The sequence below is a fragment of the Ranitomeya imitator genome, chromosome 6 (genome assembly GCF_032444005.1).
Source record: "Ranitomeya imitator isolate aRanImi1 chromosome 6, aRanImi1.pri, whole genome shotgun sequence".
NCBI lineage: Eukaryota > Metazoa > Chordata > Amphibia > Anura > Dendrobatidae > Ranitomeya > Ranitomeya imitator.
This window is the reverse complement of record NC_091287.1, coordinates 22,086,205-22,109,212: the sequence shown is the minus strand read 5'-3', so window position 1 is coordinate 22,109,212 and position 23,008 is coordinate 22,086,205. Positions and strand designations below refer to the sequence as shown.

The 23,008-nt window shown below is 45.1% G+C and overlaps 1 protein-coding gene across 3 annotated transcripts in view; it reads right to left on the bottom strand.

The window, feature by feature from the left end:
- The window catches only part of DGKB (diacylglycerol kinase beta), a 790,513-nt gene that overhangs the window by 198,036 nt on the left and 569,469 nt on the right, over positions 1–23,008 (bottom strand). For all 3 annotated transcript variants that reach the window (XM_069729311.1, XM_069729309.1, XM_069729312.1), the window contains exon 22: positions 14,477–14,672. In XM_069729311.1, the coding sequence (XP_069585412.1) occupies positions 14,477–14,672 (196 nt within the window). The remainder of the gene's footprint in view (positions 1–14,476; positions 14,673–23,008) is intronic.

Below are 23,008 nucleotides of genomic sequence, written 5' to 3'. Positions count from 1 at the left end.
CACACATCATGAGCCAAAGAGCCACATGTGGCTTCTGAGTCACAGGATGGAGACCCCTGCTCTCAGCCTTACTTTTTAAGTTGCTCATAGAAAATATGCTCATTTATCTAACAGCTCTATCTCCCGGTTCCCCCATACACATTCACACTTGACTCGGCTAACAGTTACCGCTCTATTTTTCCCATATACAAACACCCTCGGGTTGGCCAATTACCGCTCTATTTTTCCCATATACAAACACCCTCGGGTTGGCCAATTATCGCTCTATTTTTCCCATATACAAACACCCTTTGGTTGGCCAATTGCCCCTGTGTTTTACAAGTAGGAAATGGGTTTATAGAATGATCAAACATGTAAAAGTCCAACATGACGAGGACACAAGGTTGCAGTCTCTGTACCTCTTTACTGATGACTTCAGGATCCTCAATCCAGAGCACGTTTAACAGGGATATCAGAGACAGGCCGATCTGATGGGCACTTCCAGAGTTTCCCTCGCAGATGGAAATCGTTGCCCACCACTAGCGCCTGTGTGTTGTAGTCCTACCCTGCTGAGCATTCGGTATAGTCCTCACAACTGCTGTTGTTGTTCGTTTGTTCTCTATAGCTCTCTCTTTCTCTTTTGTTCCAGATGTTACTAGTTTCTCGTCCCCCAGTATGTTTTGGCTAGGACGCACCCGTATGACGGGAAGGCTTGGAGGTCTTCCGGGACCCTAGAGACGCCCCTCTCCCAATGTTGCCCCCTATGTCTTCTTAGGAAATTTAAGGTAGACAGCCAGCCTATAATTAACTGCCCTGCGGAGTTCGAAGTAAGGCCTAAAGTCAGTTACTCCTGCGGTGTTCCGGCCACCGGCTACACGCCTCAGTAAGATGTTGCCTCGGTCTCACGGCACGACTCCTACTGGTTCTCCTTTTTGCTTGATCTCATTTACACTGCTCCACAATATCCTTCCCTTCTTATCTCTTTCTTAGGATGCCGCCGCAGGAGGTGCAGGCGCGGCTCCGTAACGTGCTGTTCTGTTCGCTAGGCACCTGCCAGGTTCCCACGCCTGACAGGGACCCCCCTGTGTCTTCTCCCCGCAACACCCCCTGCCACGGGATGTTGCCTGAATCCAACCCAGTCAGCTTCTGACTAACTTCCTCCCCAGCCCCTAGTTTTACCAATGTGAGGAGTGGCCCAATAAATAAAGCCTTTTTCTCCCCCTAGTGGCCGGAGTGTGAAGTGTAATGTGTTCTGGTGATACCTGGTCAGGAGAACCCCTTAGTGCCATCAGACGTACCATCACTCCCCCTAGTGGCAGAGTGTCATACTGCAACGACCAGATCTCTGGGGCGCTGCAAACCTACTTCAAACAGACCTTCAAAATTTGTTACATAAAATCAACCTTAGAGAATGACCACATTATTTCAGTAGTTGGGTAGTTGGACACTACTCCATTATCAATCTACATTTATCTTTGTATAAAAGGTCAAAAGTGGTAGCCTAATTTGTAGACTTGGTAGACTTGAGAAAAGCTGTTGCTCATATCAGGCACCCAAGAGACTTTGGGTCAATAACCTACTTTTGGAGATTAAGAAGTAGCCAATATATGGGTTCCTAGAAAAAACTCTCACCAGAGATTAAGAACAATTAAGATTAAGATCAAGAAGAATGGTGAGAGAAACATATTTCACTAAAAATTCACTATATGAAATCACACCTTTGAGAACAACGACATTTTTTTTGGGACAGGTGGACACGTCTCCATTGTCGATCTACTTTTCGCATTGTATAAACTGTCATTACCCTTGTAGCGTGAGAAAAGCTGGTGCTCAGATCAAGCAACCAAGAGACTAAGGGTTATGATAGGGCCAAAAAGTAGAGTAAAAAAAAACTACTTTGGGAGGTCATGAACTGGCCAAGATGATTGTCCAGGAGAACCGATTTCCTACAACCCGAAAAATGATTTGCCTAAGATCAACCTTATAGAACAAACACAGTTTTGGTGTAAATTCAACAACCCAAGTTTATATACATATAATTATTAAGTTATTTTAAAGTTGTTACAGAAAAATATGACTTCAAACTGCGATAACGGTTCTGGAAGTCAAAGCTGTCAGCCTTAGTTATGCCCGCGACTACAGTATGTCTAATGACACACACTGCTTTTGTCTTCAATCCAGATGTCATCTATTGATGGGAACATTTGATCCGCAGGTGCATTAGTGTCTTTATATGCCAAAACAAATTCCGCAGAGAACATAAGATTTGAGGGGGTAATGCTATTTTTGTCTTTTAAGGCAACCATCTCAATTGTTGTCACAGAGGTGACAACAGCCTTTAAATCAATGACAATATTTCAAAACTAGAACAATTTTTCCTCAAATATCCTGGACTACAGAGAGATGTTCTTATTTTCTGAAGGTATCAAAAAGTGTTTCTTCAGATACAATTACAGACTCGGCATTTATGTAACAAATGATTGGAATCTTTGTATTTTCCTTTTTTCACAACTTGAGAAGAAGGCTGTAAAAGTCCAAAATTAAAGGAGTTTTCTAATGATAGCAAATCATGATACTGCTTTCTTCTCAAAATAGTGCAATTGCTGTACATGAGGTGTATATAAGTAGTGTCAGTTGAAAATGGACTTCCACACTTGGACATTGCACTGGTTACTCTCTCTATGGCAGGATATTAGGAACTCAGGAACTCACTGCTACTTGCTAGAGGAGAGAGAACATTTTGAAATTCGAATTTGCCAATGTCACCGAACTTTACCCAAAAATTATATTTGCAGAGAATAAATTTGTGCGAGAGAGAGGACCCTACTGACCATGACAGCTTACACTTTACAGGAGAGAAAGGACTCTGCTGACCATAAGAGCTTAAACTCTACAGGAGAAAAAGAGAGGACCCCACTGACCATAAGAGCTTACACTCTACAGGAGAGAGAGAGAGGACCTCACTGACCATAAGAGCTTACACTCTACAGGAGAGAGAGGACCACACTGACCATAAGAGCTTACACTCTACAGGAGAGATAGGACCCCACTGACCATAAGAGCTTACACTCTACAGGAGAGAGAGGACCACACTGACCATAAGAGCTTACACTCTACAGGAGAGAGAGGACCCCACTGACCATAAGAGCTTACACTCTACAGGAGAGAGAGGACCACACTGACCATAAGAGCTTACACTCTACAGGAGAGAGAGGACCTCACTGACCATAAGAGCTTACACTCTACAGGAGAGAGAGGACCCCACTGACCATAAGAGCTTACACTCTACAGGAGAGAGAGGACCCCACTGACCGTAAGAGCTTACACTCTACAGGAGAGAGAGGACCTCACTGACCATAAGAGCTTACACTCTACAGGAGAGAGGGGACCCCACTGACCGTAAGAGCTTACACTCTACAGGAGAGAGAGGACCTCACTGACCATAAGAGCTTACACTCTACAGGAGAGAGAGGACCCCACTGACCATAAGAGCTTACACTCTACAGGAGAGAGGGAGAGGACCCCACTGACCATAAGAGCTTACACTCTACAGGAGAGAGAGGACCCCACTGATCATAAGAGCTTACACTCTACAGGAGAGAGAGGACCTCACTGACCATAAGAGCTTACACTCTACAGGAGAGAGAGGACCTCACTGACCATAAGAGCTTACACTCTACAGGAGAGAGAGGACCCCACTGACCATAAGAGCTTACACTCTACAGGAGAGAGAGGACCTCACTGACCATAAGAGCTTACACTCTACAGGAGAGAGAGGACCTCACTGACCATAAGAGCTTACACTCTACAGGAGAGAGAGGACCTCACTGACCATAAGAGCTTACACTCTACAGGAGAGAGGGGACCCCACTGACCGTAAGAGCTTACACTCTACAGGAGAGAGAGGACCTCACTGACCATAAGAGCTTACACTCTACAGGAGAGAGAGGACCTCACTGACCATAAGAGCTTACACTCTACAGGAGAGAGAGGACCCCACTGACCATAAGAGCTTACACTCTACAGGAGAGAGGACCTCACTGACCATAAGAGCTTACACTCTACAGGAGAGAGAGGACCTCACTGACCATAAGAGCTTACACTCTACAGGAGAGAGAGGACCTCACTGACCATAAGAGCTTACACTCTACAGGAGAGAGAGAGGACACCACTGACCATAGGAGCTTACACTCTACAGGAGAGAGGACCCCGCTGACCATAAGAGCTTACACTCTACAGGAGAGAGAGGACCCCACTGACCATAAGAGCTTACGCTCTACAGGAGAAAAAGAGAGGACCTCACTGATCATAAGAGTTTACACCGTACAGGAGAGAGAGGACCTCACTGACCATAAGAGCTTACACTCTACAGGAGAGAGAGAGGACCCCGCTGACCATAAGAGCTTACACTCTACAGGAGAGAGAGAGAGGACACCACTGACCATAAGAGTTTACACTGTACAGGAGAGAGAAGACCCCACTGACCATAAGAACTTACACTCTACAGGAGAGAGAGAGGACCCCACTGACCATAAGAACTTACACTCTACAGGAGAGAGAGGACCCCACTGACCATAAGAGCTTACACTCTACAGGAGAGAGAAGACCCCACTGACCATAAGAGCTTACACTCTACAGGAGAGAGAGGACCCCACTGACCATAAGAGCTTACACTCTACAGGAGAGAGAGAGGACCCCACTGACCATAAGAGCTTACACTCTACAGGAGAGAGCGAGGACCCTGCTGATCATAAGAGCTTACACTCTACAGGAGAGATAGGAAATGCTGATTGTGCCTTTATCTTTGTATTATAATTCTGTTTCTCCATTTTCTCAAAATCCACTGGTGAATGTTTAAGCAAATGAAAGGCAGAATAGCCTGCACTTACAGCTCTCCAGCCTCTCACCATCCTTCTCCTCCCACCGCCCGCCTCCTGTCAGTGACTGACAAGTCATTCTTCACTGTGGCCTGCTCCTCCACCCAAGAGCTGGAGCCATCATACCCAGAGGAAACATATGTGTAGTTTGGTTCTGATAACATTTTGAGAGCTGGACGTCCAATCAGCATGTGTCGCCCTTGGGAATGATGGCTCCTGACCAATATCTAGGGTGGGAGAGCAGGTCACAGAGAAGAATGACCTATTAGTCACTGACAGGAAGCGAATGGAGAGAGGCCAGTGAATAAGTGAATGGAGAGAGGGCAGTGAACAGTAAGTGAGGGCTATGCCCCGGCACTTACAAGCTTTATTGATTAAACATCTAAACACTTGCCAATGGATTTCGAGAAAACAGAAAAACGGACTTATAGTACAAAGGTGTAGACATAGTCAACATTTCGGATGCTTACATCAGTTTTTTCCAAACTCCAGGTCATGTTTTCAGGATTTCCATAGTATTGCAAAGGTGAGATAATTCTTGATGCCTTGATGAAACTTCCATCTCCTGTGCGATACTAAGGAAATCCTAAAAACATGACCTGTGGGGGCTGTGAGGGTCTAAAAATTTACTTACTGAGACCCCAGAGGTGTCTAAATAACCAAACAAGGTTAGGTCAGAACCAGAGATTTACTAGTTAATGACAAAGTCAAGGCTGAAGAGAATGGTCAGCAAAAACAAGATCAGAATTCAGGAGTGGAAGATAGAGTATTCAAGAAAAGGGTCAAACAGTCTGAAGTCAGTCCAAAGTGAACATCCAAGGTTATCCCACAAGAACAGTGTAGAAATATTAGGGTTACAAAGAAAAAAAAAAATCCAGATTTGGGCACTGGGAAATATCTATAGAATTCAATAATGGCATCAGGTGTATTGAATAAGAAACTCAAATAAGGAATTTGGACCATTGATTGGCTGTCAAACCCATCCTCTGATAAGCCAGCTGACCAGTCTACCATATTGGCAGGTCAGACAGACCAGGCTTATACTGGCCAAGGAAGGTGTCAGAGAATTGGAGTGGAAAGTCAATTGCACTACACAAGTGGGTCACATCTCTACCAGCTGCGTTAAGAAGACCAAAGAGAAGAAACAATGGAAAAATGGCCTTCAGTATGCAGCCGAAGATACCAGTATATGAAACCAGGAAATACCGTTGGATAAACAAGGACATTTCGGTGCAGTTCACTGTTAACGCGTTTCAAACTTAATATGATTTGTGGTTTGTCGTAATGAAGCTTCTGAACTTTCAATAAACCTCACAGAAATATCATTGATTTGATTCCATCCACCTGTATTTCATGGTTACATCTACGGATATCTTCAGCAGTGCAGTGAACCCCTTCTCTCCATTGTTTCTTCTCCTCGAATTAACTTGCGGGTCTGCAGCAGCTGACATTTTTCAAGCTGTTTGAGTTGATTTGTGTTACGCCGCTACCTCATACTTACCTGTCCGGCTGGCACGCTCCCGATGCTCCTTCCCGCTCTTCTTCTTCTGGCTTCTCCCGCGCTCGTCCCTTCGGTGGTCTGCGCATGCGCAGACGCACTTCTTTCGTCGCTGAGGCTTCTGGGAGGTCGTGACCCGGTGGCTCCGCCTCCAATATTGCGGCGCCCATTGGGTACTTCTTCCCAGCATCTGCCCTGCTTAGACGCCTTTGCGTCTATTACGTTCGCTTGCTTCTAGCCAGCGTCTCCTTAGGTTCCTTGGCTCAGATTTGTCTCTGTTTGCCGTACCTTTCACTCCAGTGTTCCTGCCATACCTACCAGACCTGTGTTCCTGCCGTACCTACCAGTCATGTGTTCCTGCCATACCTACCAGACCTGTGTTCCTGCCGTACCCACCAGTCCTGTGTTCCTGCCGTACCTACCAGTCCTGTGCTCCTGCTGTACCTGCCGGTCCAGTGTTCCTGCCGTACCTGCCGGTCCAGTGTTCCTGCCGTACCTGCCGGTCCAGTGTTCCTGCCGTACCTGCCGGTCCAGTGTTCCTGACATACCTGCCAGTCTAGTGTTCCTGTCCTACCCGTCTGTCCTGTGTTCCTGCCGTACCTGCCAGTCCTGCGTTCCCACCATACCTCCCAGTCCTGTGTTCTAGTCATTCCTTGTTAAACGTGTCTTACCATCAAACCGGTCAGTACTTTATCCTTGCAGCCTCTGTCCATCCCGTGTCTCCACTGCTCTAGTCTCCTCTGTGTTTCTGTTCTCCCTTTGCTCAGCCTTCAGTCGTCCCTTTGGCTACGGCAGTTGCGGCTTCATCCTCCTTGGGCCTGTCCTTAACACTCCATGTACAGGGGGTGGCACCATCTGGTACGCTCACCCTCGGGGGCTCTGAAGCCGTGAACCAGAGGGTCCACTCCCCAAGTTCTCACAATTTGTTTTACACAACTCCATCAGGCGAGCAATTCCCAGCACCCTGATCCCCCTTATATGCCAGATAAGACCCAATTGTGTTATTGTTTTTTAGCTTTTCTTCAGTTTTGAAGACCAAAGACTCATTTCCAAGTTCTCTGGGCAAATGCACTTGTAGTAAGGCTCCAAAAAAGCTACCTTATTAATGTCACTCGGTTAGAATTATATGTCTACCAACATTCTCCACCATACTTTATAGCGACATGTCCACAAAAGTTGAACTCTAAGGTTATTTCAGCGCTAAATGATTCTTCTGGAGGTTGGGATTCCAAGTGGTGCACGTCCAATTGCTACTTGTACACTGAACTTATAAACTAGGCCTGGCTTGTTTGGTTCTTCAGCACCATCACCTATTGTACCGATACCCGGCTCTATTTTACTACTGTTACACAATATTTGACACATTTTGCTGCTCTACTGAATATCTTCGGCACCCATCTGATTTCTGCTCAAATTCCCGCACAAGATTTTTGGCTTGACAAACTAAGAAGTCAAAGTACGAGCAATCCACGAGTAAACATTTGGTTTGTTTACCTTGAAAAAAGGCTCCGGTCCAGAGGCCGAAAAACGTTGGTGTAAATAAAAAATATTATTTTGAACCCCAAGGCTCCTTCATTTTTGCAGCGCAGCCCGCCTATCGTGACACCTCGAACTCTGGTAAATATACATCTGGAAGAACTGTCTCCTTCAGCTACGGGGCAGCCGATAGTCACACTTCTTTAGGGGTTGTGCCTTGCACAATGCCTCCGCTTCTGTCCCTATCCAGTAGGGGTTTCCACTATCCTTAAAGTGTGTCCCCAAAAGGAAGCCCAGCTATCTGTGGGAAAGCCTGGCAGTAAGTGTTCAGCATTCCTGCAGCACCCCCACAGGGAAAATTAAGCATTGCACATTGTAGATTTACATCAAGAGACAGTCTTTGTAAGCACGCTCAACTCTGGCTACCAGATGAGAAACCTTTACAGTGGACTTCATAATAAAATCCCGTATTGGTTTTATAAAAAAAATAGGATAACCTTGATAAATACTACAGAATAGTAGAAAAAAGACTCTACATCCATTTTCACAGGGACCTATTGCTGCAAAATATTTGCGGAATGACTATGAGTATCTTGCCACTTTAACGTCAACTCTTTGATCGGATAATGAATAATATAGATTACAAACCTATAGGTCAATATGGATAAAAGACACATAAAAAAAAACAACACACAGCACAGTATATATAAAAGACTTCTTCACACTGGAGGAGTAGTCTAACATCGCTTAAAACAATACCAACGGAAAACCTTCTATTTGAGAATGGCGGTGGGGACACTAGACTAAAATAGAAATGTTTGGCAAAGTTTCAGATTGCTCTGTCTTTCCAAAAGGCAATCAAATGTTACTTTTTTACTATCCGTGTTACCGCTCACATTTCCCAATCTATTGTGCATAGAACAGGATCTATCAAGCATCAATCAGTTCGTGTCTTGTATGGAACAATGGACAGATAATTCCTCGTTGACCCTTGGACCTTAGCGAAGAACACAAATACCCTGACTTAAGAATATACAGATAAAGAATATAGACTTTAAATAAGTATTGATTAGGGTGAGTCATAACAATAAAAAAAAATCTAAATAAAAATAAGTTGGATACTTCTGAACTTGTAGTAAATGAAATGTAATGACCATCGTGAATTTCCTAGATAAACGTTATCTGGCCTAGGGATTCTGAAGGGTTGTCTACGATTAGGAAAACTTGACTTCTTTCTATAAAAAATGCAACCCCTTTCACCCTCAATTGGTCAGCATCCTTTCATAGCAATTTTTGGAACTTCCATGCAAACGAATGTGCAATCACCTCTCCATTCCACACAGGACTCAGTTCTCAAGAACGATGCAGGTCCCACCACTTGGTCAAGTTGATATGCCATTTATGTGCAAAATAAGAAAACCTTTTAATGATATTCTATCTGTAAATTAAATGTTTGCTCAAACAGAACCCTTTTCCTTTACAATATCAACTTTGTATTTTGGGCTTTATCTGGCCAAAGATATGACACTTGCCCCCAAAAAATGTTTTGTTATGGTCCATCAGGATGTGTCACATTTTTTTTACAAAAATTGTGACTATTTTTCGCAAATGGAATTGTCCTTATCATGAGATGCATTGACCTTAATTGTGGTGTAATATAGTCAAATAGTTTTCTATGAGAACAGTATGAAAAAACCACTACCCAAACCTGACGCAGGCCTGAGAAAAGTTTTTACCCATGGATCGGCTTGATTTCTTACGATAAATAAATAATGGTTGACCATCACTGACTGGTAGCGATATTGCGACTGGACTCATCCTATGTATGTCTGTTTCCCGATTATCTGCCCATCTGAAAGTCACATTGGGTGGCTATCAGCCGAAGGATGGTTCAGATAATTGTAGGTATCTCGCCTGCTCCTCTATACAAAGGAGCACGTGCTTCTGCGCTCCCTATGCGAGTGGCCACGAGATAAGGATCGGCAGTTGGAAACTGGACAAGTTGGATAGTTATATACTGATACTGTCGGTTGTAGAGATAAGGGCCTCCATGCACATTAAACTGTTGGCTGCACATGTCGACATTGGCAAGTTTGGCCAACACTAGTCTAATATGTAATAGCTTAAAAATTGATGGGGGTCCAACTACTGGGACATGCATTGATTGGCAAAATGGAACACTTTTATTCTTGTTAAAATGGAGCACATGCTCAACCTGCACCATTCATTCTCTACGGGCTTCCGAGAGCCAATTTTTCCAACAGCCCCATATAGAATGAATGGAATAACAGTTGGGCATCTGACCTGCTGCGCCATTTTGGAACGGGGATGAAAGTTCCCCATCAAGGATAAAAGTTCCTCCTTCTGCTGATCAATCTGAGTTCCAGCAATCGGACACCTGTTGATCAACAAGTCTATCCTGTAGAATACTAAGTCCACACACCTCTGGCGGCAGCTAAGAAATAGGGAGCACAAATTGATCGAGCCTTCAAATGTTAAATGTCTTCTAATCTGTCTCTCCTTGACATCTTTTGGTAGAGTCAAGAAGACTATTATTAGATTGCTCTTCAACAAAAAATGACGGGTTTGGCTAACTTTAATGTTTAATGGGGCCTGTAAGTGGCCATGCACAATCAATACCTGTTGGTTAGCTACTAATTTTCCTCCTTATATACATACAGTCATGGTTTGGTCAAGTGTGCATATGTTTCATAGTGAGTAGAGGGGAAAAACTGCTGGCAGACACCTCTCCTTTAAGAACAAAGGATCAGACATGTTGAAATTCTACGTGCCCATTCCATTTTTTAGCTGAGATTAGCCAAACAAAATGTGGGTGAAGACTTCATGCATATTATACTATGGAAGTTAGCAGTATTGACTGACATTAGCAACCATTAAAGTACACTTAGAAAAGATTCTGTTCAAACTTTGGGACCTTTACCCATCAATGGAAAGAAACCAGTGCTCTGTTGGGTATTATTACCATTCCTTATTCCTTTATACTGCGGCTACTTGAAAGGCATAACCCAATGATCATCTTTATTATCAATTATTAGTGATAATCGAGCACTAAAATGCTCGTGCGCGAATCGAGCAGGTCGGACGCTCGAACGGTCTTGACTCAAGTATCGAGTATAATGAAAGTCAATGGGAAACCCAAGCATTTTTCTGGAGGACACTAAGAGGATGGCTTGGAGGCAGGAAAATTGCTGAAATGGATGGAAACAGCACTGAAATGGAACGGGAACAGCATGGGGAAGACGCGTGGACACATCTTTGCCTCCCAGGTCGCTGCTGGGAACAATGTTGTCCACTTTTACGGACTGACAATAAGACTTGCATTAGATACAGTAAATCCGCAGTTAAAAAAATTACATGTGTTGTAAATGTTATCAGGCTGGGAAGGTCCCTGGTTATTGGGCCCTTCCCAGGCTAAAAATACCAGCCCGCATCACATTAGATGTGCCAATTCTGGTGCTTTGCCCAGCTCTTACCGATTGCCCTGCTCTGGTGGCAATCGGGTAATGGTAGTTGAGTTTGATGACAGCTGTGAACAGCAGTAAAGTGACCACTATTCACAGCAGCTGGGTAATGACCATCAGAACTGCAGAGTCTCGTTGAGAAAGTCGGGAGCCACTGACGATAATGAGCATTGATGTCACTTCCCGATGCCTGTGAACAGCCGTCACTTTACCACTATTCACAGGTGCCGGAGAGAGAATCAAGAAATGTGGACCACATAGAACCTGTGTTGCAACATTTTAGGTAATAAATTGGTGAATGAGGGACAGTCTTTTGATTTTATTTCTGTCTTTTTATGTCTTTTATTTATCCTTTTCTGGACTACTTTGGATTCACTAAATTACTCTGGACTTACATGGGATTTTTTTTTGTTTTTCAATAAATTGGTGAATGAGGGATAGTGAGGTGGAGTCTTTATTCAAATAAAGTGTGTTTTTTGGTGTTTTTATTTTTATTACTGGGTTAGTTAATGGGGGTGTCTGAAAGACACCTCTCCATTACTAACCCCAGGGCTCGATGCCAGTTTTGATTTTTGACAAATCATAGCGGTCATCAAACCCGACTACCATTACCCTAATTGCCACCGCACCAGGGCAGCGGGAAGAGTTGGACAAAGAATTGGTACAATTAATGTGATACACCAATTCTGGGGCAGCTGCGAAATGGTAGTTTTAGGATAGGAAGGGCCCAATAACCAGGGACCTTTCCAGCCTGATAATACAACCCAGCAGCTGTCTGCTTTTCCTTGGTTGGCTATCAAAAATAGGAGAGACCCCATGTCATTTATTTATTAGGTTAAACATAAGCCCTGCGCCTCAAGATTAACTCTCTCTGAATTGCATCCAGAGGACAGGGTAATGTTTACGACCCAATGATGCGATGCGGCCGGCCAATCACAGTAATGTTAGTAACCAACATGGCTACGGTATTACCATGTATGGCAGAAAATCCCCGCATGTTTATTGGCTGTCTAACAGCCGCAAAACATGTACGGTGGGAAATCAAGCATGGCGCTCAAGCACCCACTCATCATTATCAATGATTTTTCCTGGAAAGTATGACCATGTAGGACAGTCTTTTGTGCTTCCTGCTCTTCAGTTTTCCTCTTATACTTCAAGGCATCATTGTGTTTGTGAATTGGTCTATGTCCGGAAATTACATCTATGTAGGTTTTTTTTTTTTACTGCTAACTGAATTAGTCTTCTAGCATAGAGTCTTGATTTCAGGGAACAACATCTTAGCTCACAGGCATTAAAGAGGTTATCACAAGCATATGGTCATCCATATGGACATCATAGGACCTTTGCTCGGGATGGAACGACAGTGCTGCTCTAAATAAAAGTCTCCTTTCTGCAAACTCAAGTTTCTGCTAGAGGGAATATGCCTAGATGGCCATCATGTCTCCTGGAATAATCAGCTGTTTGCCGGGGGGAGCAGACAACAGCTAATCGACAACCCTTGTGAAGGTCCTAACAGACAACAGCTAATCGACAACCCTTGTGAAGGTCCTAAGCTCTTCACTAACCATAACAACAATGATATACAGCTTTCAAATTGATAAACTGCAATTGAAGTTGAGAATTTAGGAGTTTTGAAACTTACAATCGGCCCTGGTCACGTTCTCTAGTCATGGATCCTTGAGCTTTGTTCTCTTTCAAATTTATACCACCCCGGCATGAAATACAGTTTGCGGCAGTGTTGCCAATAAAGATTGACCAACTATGGATTTCTTCTTTTCTATTGAGCCCCTATAGGAGATTAATCACTGGATCCATTTTTCTGAGCATTTCAAAAATATATAATCTTAGCAATTTCTTCATTGCTTTGCTATATTATGAGGAGTGCCAGGTGCAGAAGTGAAGACTGCATCGGTCTCGCTGACTTGGAGCACCAGATGGCACTCGCAAATTTTTCTGGTCAACTGTAGATCATTGATCCTCATAGTAGTAAGAACACTAATCCAGAGAAGATAGATATTAAAAAGTGATGCTATCAAGAAATTTGAGGAGGATTTATAAAAATAAAAAAAAATTAGATGAAAGCCATCAAAGCCCTTCGATTTTGGAACCTCCCAAATGTTCCACCATAAATGGTGCGTGGAAGACAAGGATTCGGCAGTCAAAATTCAACAGCCTGTAACTTTTTTCTCATTAAAAATACATGAGCTCTTGGCTGAGCCGAGTGTTCTTGTATATAGTGGAACTGGGACAGAAAGCTAAGGGCATATTCACACCACTTTTTTTGTGAATTTTGGATCAAATTCTTCTCTAAAATCCATATAAAAACATTTTCAAATACTCGGTGAGTAGGGTTCCTAATGCAATTACTGGGAAAAAAATGCCTATAGTGCCCAAGGTGCTAGTTTTTTTCCAGTGTAAAAATGCAAAAAGACAAATTTTGAGATGTTTCTGCTTGAAAAAAAATTCACATGAAAAAAAAAAATTTTGCAACTTGGATTTCGACCTGGATTGGGTGGATGTTACTCTTATGCAGTTCCTAGGTACAAGGTTTAGTTTTCCTGTTCTGCTGTTTACCTCTGCAGCCTAACTGCAAAACCTCACGATGCCTATGAACGACTCTTTACATCCTCTCCAATATAGCTCTACAAGTTTTTTTTTACTTTTTTTATGGTATCAGCAACCCCTATGACCAGTAGATTGCTTGGACCACCACCACCTAGTAGAGTTTAAACCTTTGGTGTCTTCAGGAACAAGATCAATACAAGACAAATAGAACACGTCAGTGAGATCAACAGCTCGAGACGATGTCTCTGTCCAGTTTTAGGAATAACTTGACCACAATGGACATATTTTTGCCTATGATCCCTGTGATTTTTTTTTTTTAGAACCGTATCTCCTCCTCTCCGTATCAATCACCTGATTTGGCCAAGCAGGAGCCACATAGACATTTTCCTTACAGCGGAATGTAGTGTTACTTTGCATTAATCATGAAAATAGTCATCCATGTAATTATAGGACATCTTGAGTCCTCCAGACCAGGAGATACTCATACAGACAGGCTCTCTGTTCTGGATCATAAACATAGGGGTCCAAAGCAGATGATTTCCCCTCTAATAACGTATCACTTGTTGAACAGAATGTGATATATGTAAGATTTACTGCACCTTGCACAGCAAATTTGAGCTCTTTGACATCAGTCACCGTGTTCCTCTGTTCTGGAGTCTTCTTTTCAATTCTTCGATTAATTCTTCTTTTTTTAGAATCTCCCCAGAGGTTTGAGCCACCGTGCATGCTCGGGATGTTGAGAACAGCAATTCCTTCCAGAGAGATATTTCCAAGATCCATCTGAATGCCATCACACTGCAAGGAATAAAGGTGGATTAATATCTCAATTTCTGCAGTTCGGGAAAGTCTCATTATAAATCTTAAACAGATTTATATATATACAGTGGGCGAAATAAGTATTGAACATATCAAATTAAATAAATTTTCTAATTAAAGCTATTTCTAAAGGAGCTATTGACATGAAATTCTCACCAAACATCGGTAATAAGACATCCAATTCTCACAGGCGAAGAAACAAAACCAAAGATTTGTAAGTTAAGATCAATTCAGTTTAGTTTATTTTATACTTTTCATATTATAGTTTTTTTAAATGTATCATTGACTTCCTGTGATAATTGGAAGAAAATAATCCAAAATATCTCCACCAGCAGTCCGGCAGACATTGGCCCGGTGGTGCGTGAGTGCAGACATTGCTTAAATAAAGCTAGGCACTTCCAAAGCTTACAAAGCTATGTTACAAGTAGAGTTAAGGGAATACATTCAGAATAGGTCGCCAAATCTGAATTTGCCATATTGGTACCTTATTAGTGCCGAATTTATGTTTGATGATCGTTTGCAAACATATTCGGTCATTTCTACTCCCATTGACTCAAATGACATTCGGCTGTGTTCGGCGAATATTGCAAAAACAACATTCGCCACCGATCATAATCGGAACAGAATTTTGAAAAATTATCTCAACTCTATTTACAAGCTCAGACAAAGAATGCAGGATTGCGTTCAAAACGCATTGCTTTTTTTTTATGAGTGTAATGTAATTTTTAATCGTCAACTCAGAAAGTTTGGAATTTTAATCAAAGGAGCTGGAACGACCTTTTTCATTTTCTGCATACTTATATGGGTTCTTCCTTCTTCAGGAGCACACAGCTGCTTGGCCTCACGGCTTCCTGACTGCCAAGGAAGGGCAGGTGCATTTCTGATTGGCTGTCTGGACTAGCGTAAAGTTCGCTCCTCTGGTCTAAACGGTGCGTTCTCCCATGCTGTTTGCAAAGACAGCTCAGAGGAGGGCAGGGGGAGACTTAAACTGGCCAGCAATCTGAGCAGCACTCAGAAGCTCTAAAGCAAAGAGTTTGCAAGCAGGCTCGGACTGGCCCACCGGGGAACCGGAGGATCCTCCGGTGGGCCCTGGCACTGACACCTGCTGGCAGGGCCTCCCCCCGCTCCAGGGCCCCCCCCCAAAGCCCGCCGCCCCGCCAGCCGTTGCCCCCCCCGCCTTGAATACTCACCCTGCTCCAGCGATGGTCTCGGCGTCTGCACTGCAGCTCGTCCTGAACGAGCGGTCACGTGACACCGCTCATTAAGATCATGAATATGCGCATATTCATGATCTTAATGAACGGTGTCACATGACCGCTCAAGCAGGAAGAAGGTGCTGTGCCGCCGCCTGGAGTCGGGACAGAGCGCGAGGGATGTCGGCACGGCCGTGCAGTGGAACAGGTGAGTATGAGGGACGGGGGGGGGGGGGAGGGGGATGAAGGAGGACATAAGCCGGCGCGCCGAGCAGGAGCGGGTGCGGAGAGAAAAGCCTGCATACAGGGGGGAATATGAGCCATGCAGGGGGGAATATGAGCCATGCATACAGGGGGGAATATGAGCCATGCAGGGGGGAATATGAGCCATGCAGGGGGGAATATGAGCCATGCAGGGGGGAATATGAGCCATGCATGCAGGGGGGAATATGAGCCATGCAGGGGGGAATATGAGCCATGCAGGGGGGAATATGAGCCATGCATGCAGGGGGGAATATGAGCCATGCAGGGGGGAATATGAGCCATGCAGGGGGGAATATGAGCCATGCATGCAGGGGGGAATATGAGCCATGCATGCAGGGGGGAATATGAGCCATGCAGGGGGGAATATAAGCCATGCAGGGGGGAATATGAGCCATGCATGCAGGGGGGAATATGAGCCATGCATGCAGGGGGGAATATGAGCCATGCAGGGGGGAATATGAGCCATGCATACAGGGGGGAATATGAGCCATGCATGCAGGGGGGAATATGAGCCATGCATGCAGGGGGGAATATGAGCCATGCATGCAGGGGGGAATATGAGCCATGCAGGGGGGAATATGAGCCATGCATGCAGGGGGGAATATGAGCCATGCATGCAGGGGGGAATATAAGCCATGCAGGGGGGAATATGAGCCATGCATGCAGGGGGGAATATGAGCCATGCAGGGGGGAATATGAGCCATGCATGCAGGGGGGAATATGAGCCATGCAGGGGGGAATATGAGCCATGCATACAGGGGGGAATATGAGCCATGCAGGGGGGAATATGAGCCATGCAGGGGGGAATATGAGCCATGCATACAGGGGGGAATATGAGCCATGCATACAGGGGGGAATATGAGCCATGCAGGGGGGAATATGAGCCATGCAGGGGGAATATGAGCCATGCAGGGGGAATATGAGCCATGCATGCAGGGGGGAATATGAGCCATGCAGGGGGAATATGAGCCATGCATGCAGGGGGGAATATGAGCCATGCAGGGGGAATATGAGCCATGCAGGGGGAATATGAGCCATGCAGGGGGGAATATGAGCCATGCAGGGGGGAATATGAGCCATACAGGGGGGGATATAAGCCATGCAGGGGGGAATATGAGCCATGCAGGGGGGAATATGAGCCATGCAGGGGGGAATATGAGCCATGCAGGGGGGAATATAAGCCATGCAGGGGGGAATATAAGCCATGCAGGGGGGGATATGAGCCATGCAGGGGGGAATAATAGCCATGCAGGGGGGAATATAAGCCATGCATACAGGGGGGAATATGAGCCATGCAGGGGGGAATATGAGCCATGCATGCAGGGGGGAATATGAGCCATGCAGGGGGGAATATGAGCCATGCAGGGGGGAATATGAGCCATGCATGCAGGGGGGAATATGAGCCATGCAGGGGGGAATATGAGCCATGCATGCAGGGGGGAATATGAGCCATGCAGGGGGGGATATGAGCCATGCATGCAGGGGGGAATATGAGCCATGCATGCAGGGGGGAATATGAGCCATGCAGGGGGGAATATGAGCCATGCAGGGGGGAATATGAGCCATGCAGGGGGGAATATGAGCCATACAGGGGGGAATATGAGCCATGCAGGGGGGGATATAAGCCATGCAGGGGGGAATATGAGCCATGCAGGGGGGAATATGAGCCATACAGGGGGGGATATAAGCCATGCAGGGGGGAATATGAGCCATACAGGGGGGAATATGAGCCATGCAGGGGGGAATATGAGCCATGCAGGGGGGAATATGAGCCATGCATACAGGGGGGAATATGAGCCATGCATACAGGGGGGAATATGAGCCATGCAGGGGGGAATATGAGCCATGCAGGGGGGAATATGAGCCATGCATACAGGGGGGAATATGAGCCATGCATACAGGGGGGAATATGAGCCATGCAGGGGGGAATATGAGCCATGCATGCAGGGGGGAATATGAGCCATGCATGCAGGGGGGAATATGAGCCATGCAGGGGGAATATAAGCCATGCAGGGGGAATATGAGCCATGCAGGGGGGAATATGAGCCATGCAGGGGGGAATATGAGCCATGCAGGGGGGATATGAGCCATGCAGGGGGGAATATGAGCCATGCAGGGGGGAATATGAGCCATGCAGGGGGGAATATGAGCCATGCAGGGGGGAATATGAGCCATGCAGGGGTGAATATGAGCCATACAGGGGGGGATATAAGCCATGCAGGGGGGAATATGAGCCATACAGGGGGGAATATGAGCCATGCAGGGGGGAATATGAGCCATGCAGGGGGGAATATGAGCCATACAGGGGGGATATAAGCAATGCATACAGGGGCGGACTATGAGCCTTGCATACAGGGGGGATATAAGCCATGCATGCAGGGGGGAATATGAGCCATGCAGGGGGGAATATGAGCCATGCAGGGGGGAATATGAGCCATGCAGGGGGGAATATAAGCCATGCAGGGGGGAATATGAGCCATACAGGGGGGGATATAAGCAATGCATACAGGGGCGGACTATGAGCCTTGCATACAGGGGGGAATATAAGCCATGCATACAGGGGGGGATATGAGCCATGCATAGGGGGTGGGGAATATGAGCCATGCATACATGAGGAGATATGAGTCATGCATACAGGAGGGGTAATATGAGCTATGTATATGGGATAGGAGGGAGATGAGCCATGCATACAGGAGGGGGGGTCATTATACAGTATTGAGCATCATGTGTGGCCGTTATACAGTATGGAGCATCATGTGTGGCCAATGGACATTATACAGTATGGAGCATCATGTGTGGCCGTTATACAGTATGGAGCATCATTTGTGGTGACTATACAGTATTGAGCATTATGTGGGATCATTATACAGTATGGAGAACTGTGTGGCCGTTATACACTATGGAGCACTATGTGTTGGTGGTCATTATACAGTATGGAGCACTGTCTGGCCATTATACAGTATGGAGCAATGTGTGGCCATTATACACTATGGAGCATCATGTGTGGCCATTATACAGTATGAAGAACTGTGTGTGGCCATTATACAGTATGCAGCATCATGTGTGGCCGTTATACAGTATGGAGCATCATGTGTGGCCATTATACAGTATGCAGCATCATGTGTGGCCATTATATAGTATGGAGCACTGTGTGGCCATTATACAGTATGGAGCATCATGTGTGGCCATTATACAGTATGGAGCACTGTGTGGCCATATTTTTGTTTGCTTATAATTATTGTATATAAAACAGTGTGATCAGCAGTGCTAAATGGCTGCAGTTGGGACGTGGATATGGGTGTGACTAGTTGTGAAATGGGTGTGGTCAGAGGCGTGGACTAAAATTTGCCGCGGCACACTACGCGCGCCGCAAACTTTGTACCTCCTTCCCTTCTTCAAAAGTTGGGAGGTATGGTACCACATTTGCCAGATCACGGCAAGTGCCGCAAATCCCATAGGGAATGAATGAGGCCAAAGGCAGTGTTGCTGTAAGTGATCCGTTACACGGCAGATGCAGAAAAACTGCCGGATCTGCTGCAAAAGGCGACTTTCACATCAGCGATTCTTGCCAAAGTCACTGCCGATAGTGTCATACTCACCAAAAGGGGAGGCAGCGCTAAAAGTGCCTAGGGCAGCAGAAACTCTAAATACGGCCCTGGGGGGCTACATTATATTCTGTGAGGGGGCTACCCCAACCCTTGCTACATTATTAAGACGTGAACTACCTTATATTATACCCTGATATTAGGGCTTTTTACCGCACAATTGGTGGTCTTGTATCTATTTCTATGTAGCTACATAGTGTGCCCCAAGAATGATTTTCTCTGGTGGGCCCAAGGTGCTCCAGTCCGACGCTGTTTGCAAGTATGTGTCTCGCCAAGAAAACTAGCCACCTCTTCTAGCCTAGGCAAAGAACACTAAAATTAAAAGTCTGTCCATTATTGCGAACTTTGAGAACTTAGAGGATTTTTAATAAAAGGTAACTGGCAAAGTCCCTTGTTTTTACAAGTAAAACCCCATTAAGAGCCCCGTAGAGGCTTCAAAGATAGAAGCCTCAGTGAATAGTTAACTATTTCCTATCTTGTATGACAACCAAATGTCTCCAAGGAAATGTTGGTCTGACCAATGAAGAAATTCTCTTTTTCTGCCATCTATTATACAAAGAATAACAGACTAAGCTCTGCAGGGTTATTGACATACTTCATTCACTGTCACGCTGTGACGGTCTTCAGTAAGGAAAAGGGGCCTCAAACTGTCCCTGGAACTGGGACCCTAACTTTCCCTGTCCCTGGGGTACTCTTGAAGGTAGAGAGGCCTGAGTCTCTGACCTTACTATGCTCCTGTTATACCATGATATATCCCTTCCGCAACCCCATGAGGCCTGGGATAGAAATTTAAGGTAAAAAAAAGATACAAAGACAAAACAGTTCTAACAGAATGCAACAAATGTACAAACACTCACCAAAGGTAAGGAGGTATATGGGGAAGGCTAGGAATGTACCAAATAAATGGGAGTAGGACAATCAGGAAAACATATACCCTAAAACACCATGCAACAATTTCCAGTAGCAACAATGGTGCCCAAGGAGCTAGGAAGCAAAGCTTTCACTGGCAAGACAGAGAAGGTCTGGCTAGGCTTAATAGGGAGAGGCAACGACCAGATCAGAAGCAGCTGAAAATGGAGCTGCAAGTTTCTGACCAGCATAGAAAGGGTAGTTGACCTCTTCAGCATCAAAGGAAACCAAATCTATTTAATATGGGACACAAACACACTGCCTAAATGGAAGATCTGCGATTCACAATACATAATGATCTTCTAACCCAAGATCTCCCAGGAGAATGTGACACACTCGTGACATTCACCCTCTTAAAGGCATTCTCCGGTTTATAAAATCAAAATTCATATATTCTATTAAGGAATCTCATTTAACACAGAGGGGTCCTTTGTTCAGCATCTTTATCTTCTGGCCAAAGTGAAGAAAAGTTGCAAAGAGCATCTCGCTCTGAAAGACCCATCATGTCCTGCTTTACAAAGACATTGAATTAAATGGTGTCATACTTCATTTCCCCTGCAGAGGCGCTGTAGGGAAACTGAAGCCTTTCTGCAAGTTTTCCCTACAGAATGGAGAAAACTGAAGCTGGAAGAACTCTTACTTTTCTCAACCCTGAAGCTCTTGTTCAAGGGGTGATCCACTTTAGACTATTAATTTTGTTAGAGGGGTACACGGGCAGAAAGATGATCACAGATTGAACTGTTTCAGCCCGTTATTGGCTAAGCCATGTTTCCTCTATACTGGGATCGGATAAAGAAGTTCAAACTAGGAGGTGCTCATGCAGTGTCCAACGGGAGAGGCAAAGGATTGCGGAGGTGAGTATTACTTCTTTTATTTTTATAACCCATTCTTCTGAGCAATTCTTTAAAAACAATGACCTCCAAGACAACCCCTTTAAATTACATATCAGTTTTCTTTAACTCTAAACTATATAACAATAATTAAAAGTGTTGTTTTTTAAACCAGACCATCTCTTTAATGGCATGAAAGAGGGGAAGAATAGGCAGTATAGGTGATATTCCCAGCAGAAACGTACATAGAAATCATGAAGTCTAATAGCAAAAGTCGTAATTGGGCCACTTACCTTTCTACAAAAAAAAAATATTTGGCACAGTAGGTGGGGCCATGGAGTATAGGAGCCGTCATAGAAGTGTTTATATCCCAACTTTTTAATAAAACATAGAGAGGGACATGTATTGTGGCATTAGTACAGTAATTATGACCCTTTTGAAGTCCCTTAGTGTTCTCATCCCCTAGAGTCTCCTTTCATGACACCCATGGAGTGTGATGGCAAAAAAATTCCCTCCACACACAGCATGATACCCTCACAGTGCCTTTCCCCCACATGCACAGCATGATCACCTCACAGTGGCCCCACGTACATAAAGTAGCCCCATCCCACAGTAATATGACCCCACAAATCCCCTCCCCACATTGTGAGGCTCCCAGTGACCCCTTCCACAGTATGATGTCCTCACAGCACCCCTATACACAGTATGATGTCCTCACAGCACCCCTATACACAGTATGATGTCCTCACAGCCCCCCATACATAGTATGATGTCCTCACAGCACCCCCATACACAGTATGATGTCTTCACAACCCCCATACACAGTATGATGTCCTCACAGCACTCCTATACACAGTATGATGTCCTCACAACCCACCGTACATAATATGATGTCCTCACAGCATCGCCATACACAGTATGATGTCCTCACAACCCCCATGCACAGTATGATGTCCTCACAGCACTCCTATACACAGTATGATGTCCTCACAGCCCCCCATATACAGTGTGATGTCCTCACAGCACCCCCATACACAGTATGATGTCCATACAGCCCCCATACACAGTATGATGTCCTCACAGCCCCCCCATACACAGTGTGATGTCCTCACAGCCCCCCATACATAGTATGATGTCCTCACAGCATCGCCATACACAGTATGATGTCCTCACAACCCCCATACACAGTATGATGTTCTCACGGCACCCCCATACACAGTATGATGTCCTCACAGCCCCCCATACACAGTATGATGTCCTCACAGCACCCCTATACACAGTATGATGTCCTCACAGCCCCCCATACATAGTATGATGTCCTCACGTCACCCCCATACACAGTATGATGTCCTCACAACCCCCATACACAGTATGATGTCCTCACAGCACCCTCATACACAGTATGATGTCCTCACAGCATCCCCATACACAGTATGATGTCCATACAGCCCCGATACACAGTATGATGTCCTCACAGCCTCCATACACAGTATGATGTCCTCACAGCCCCCCCA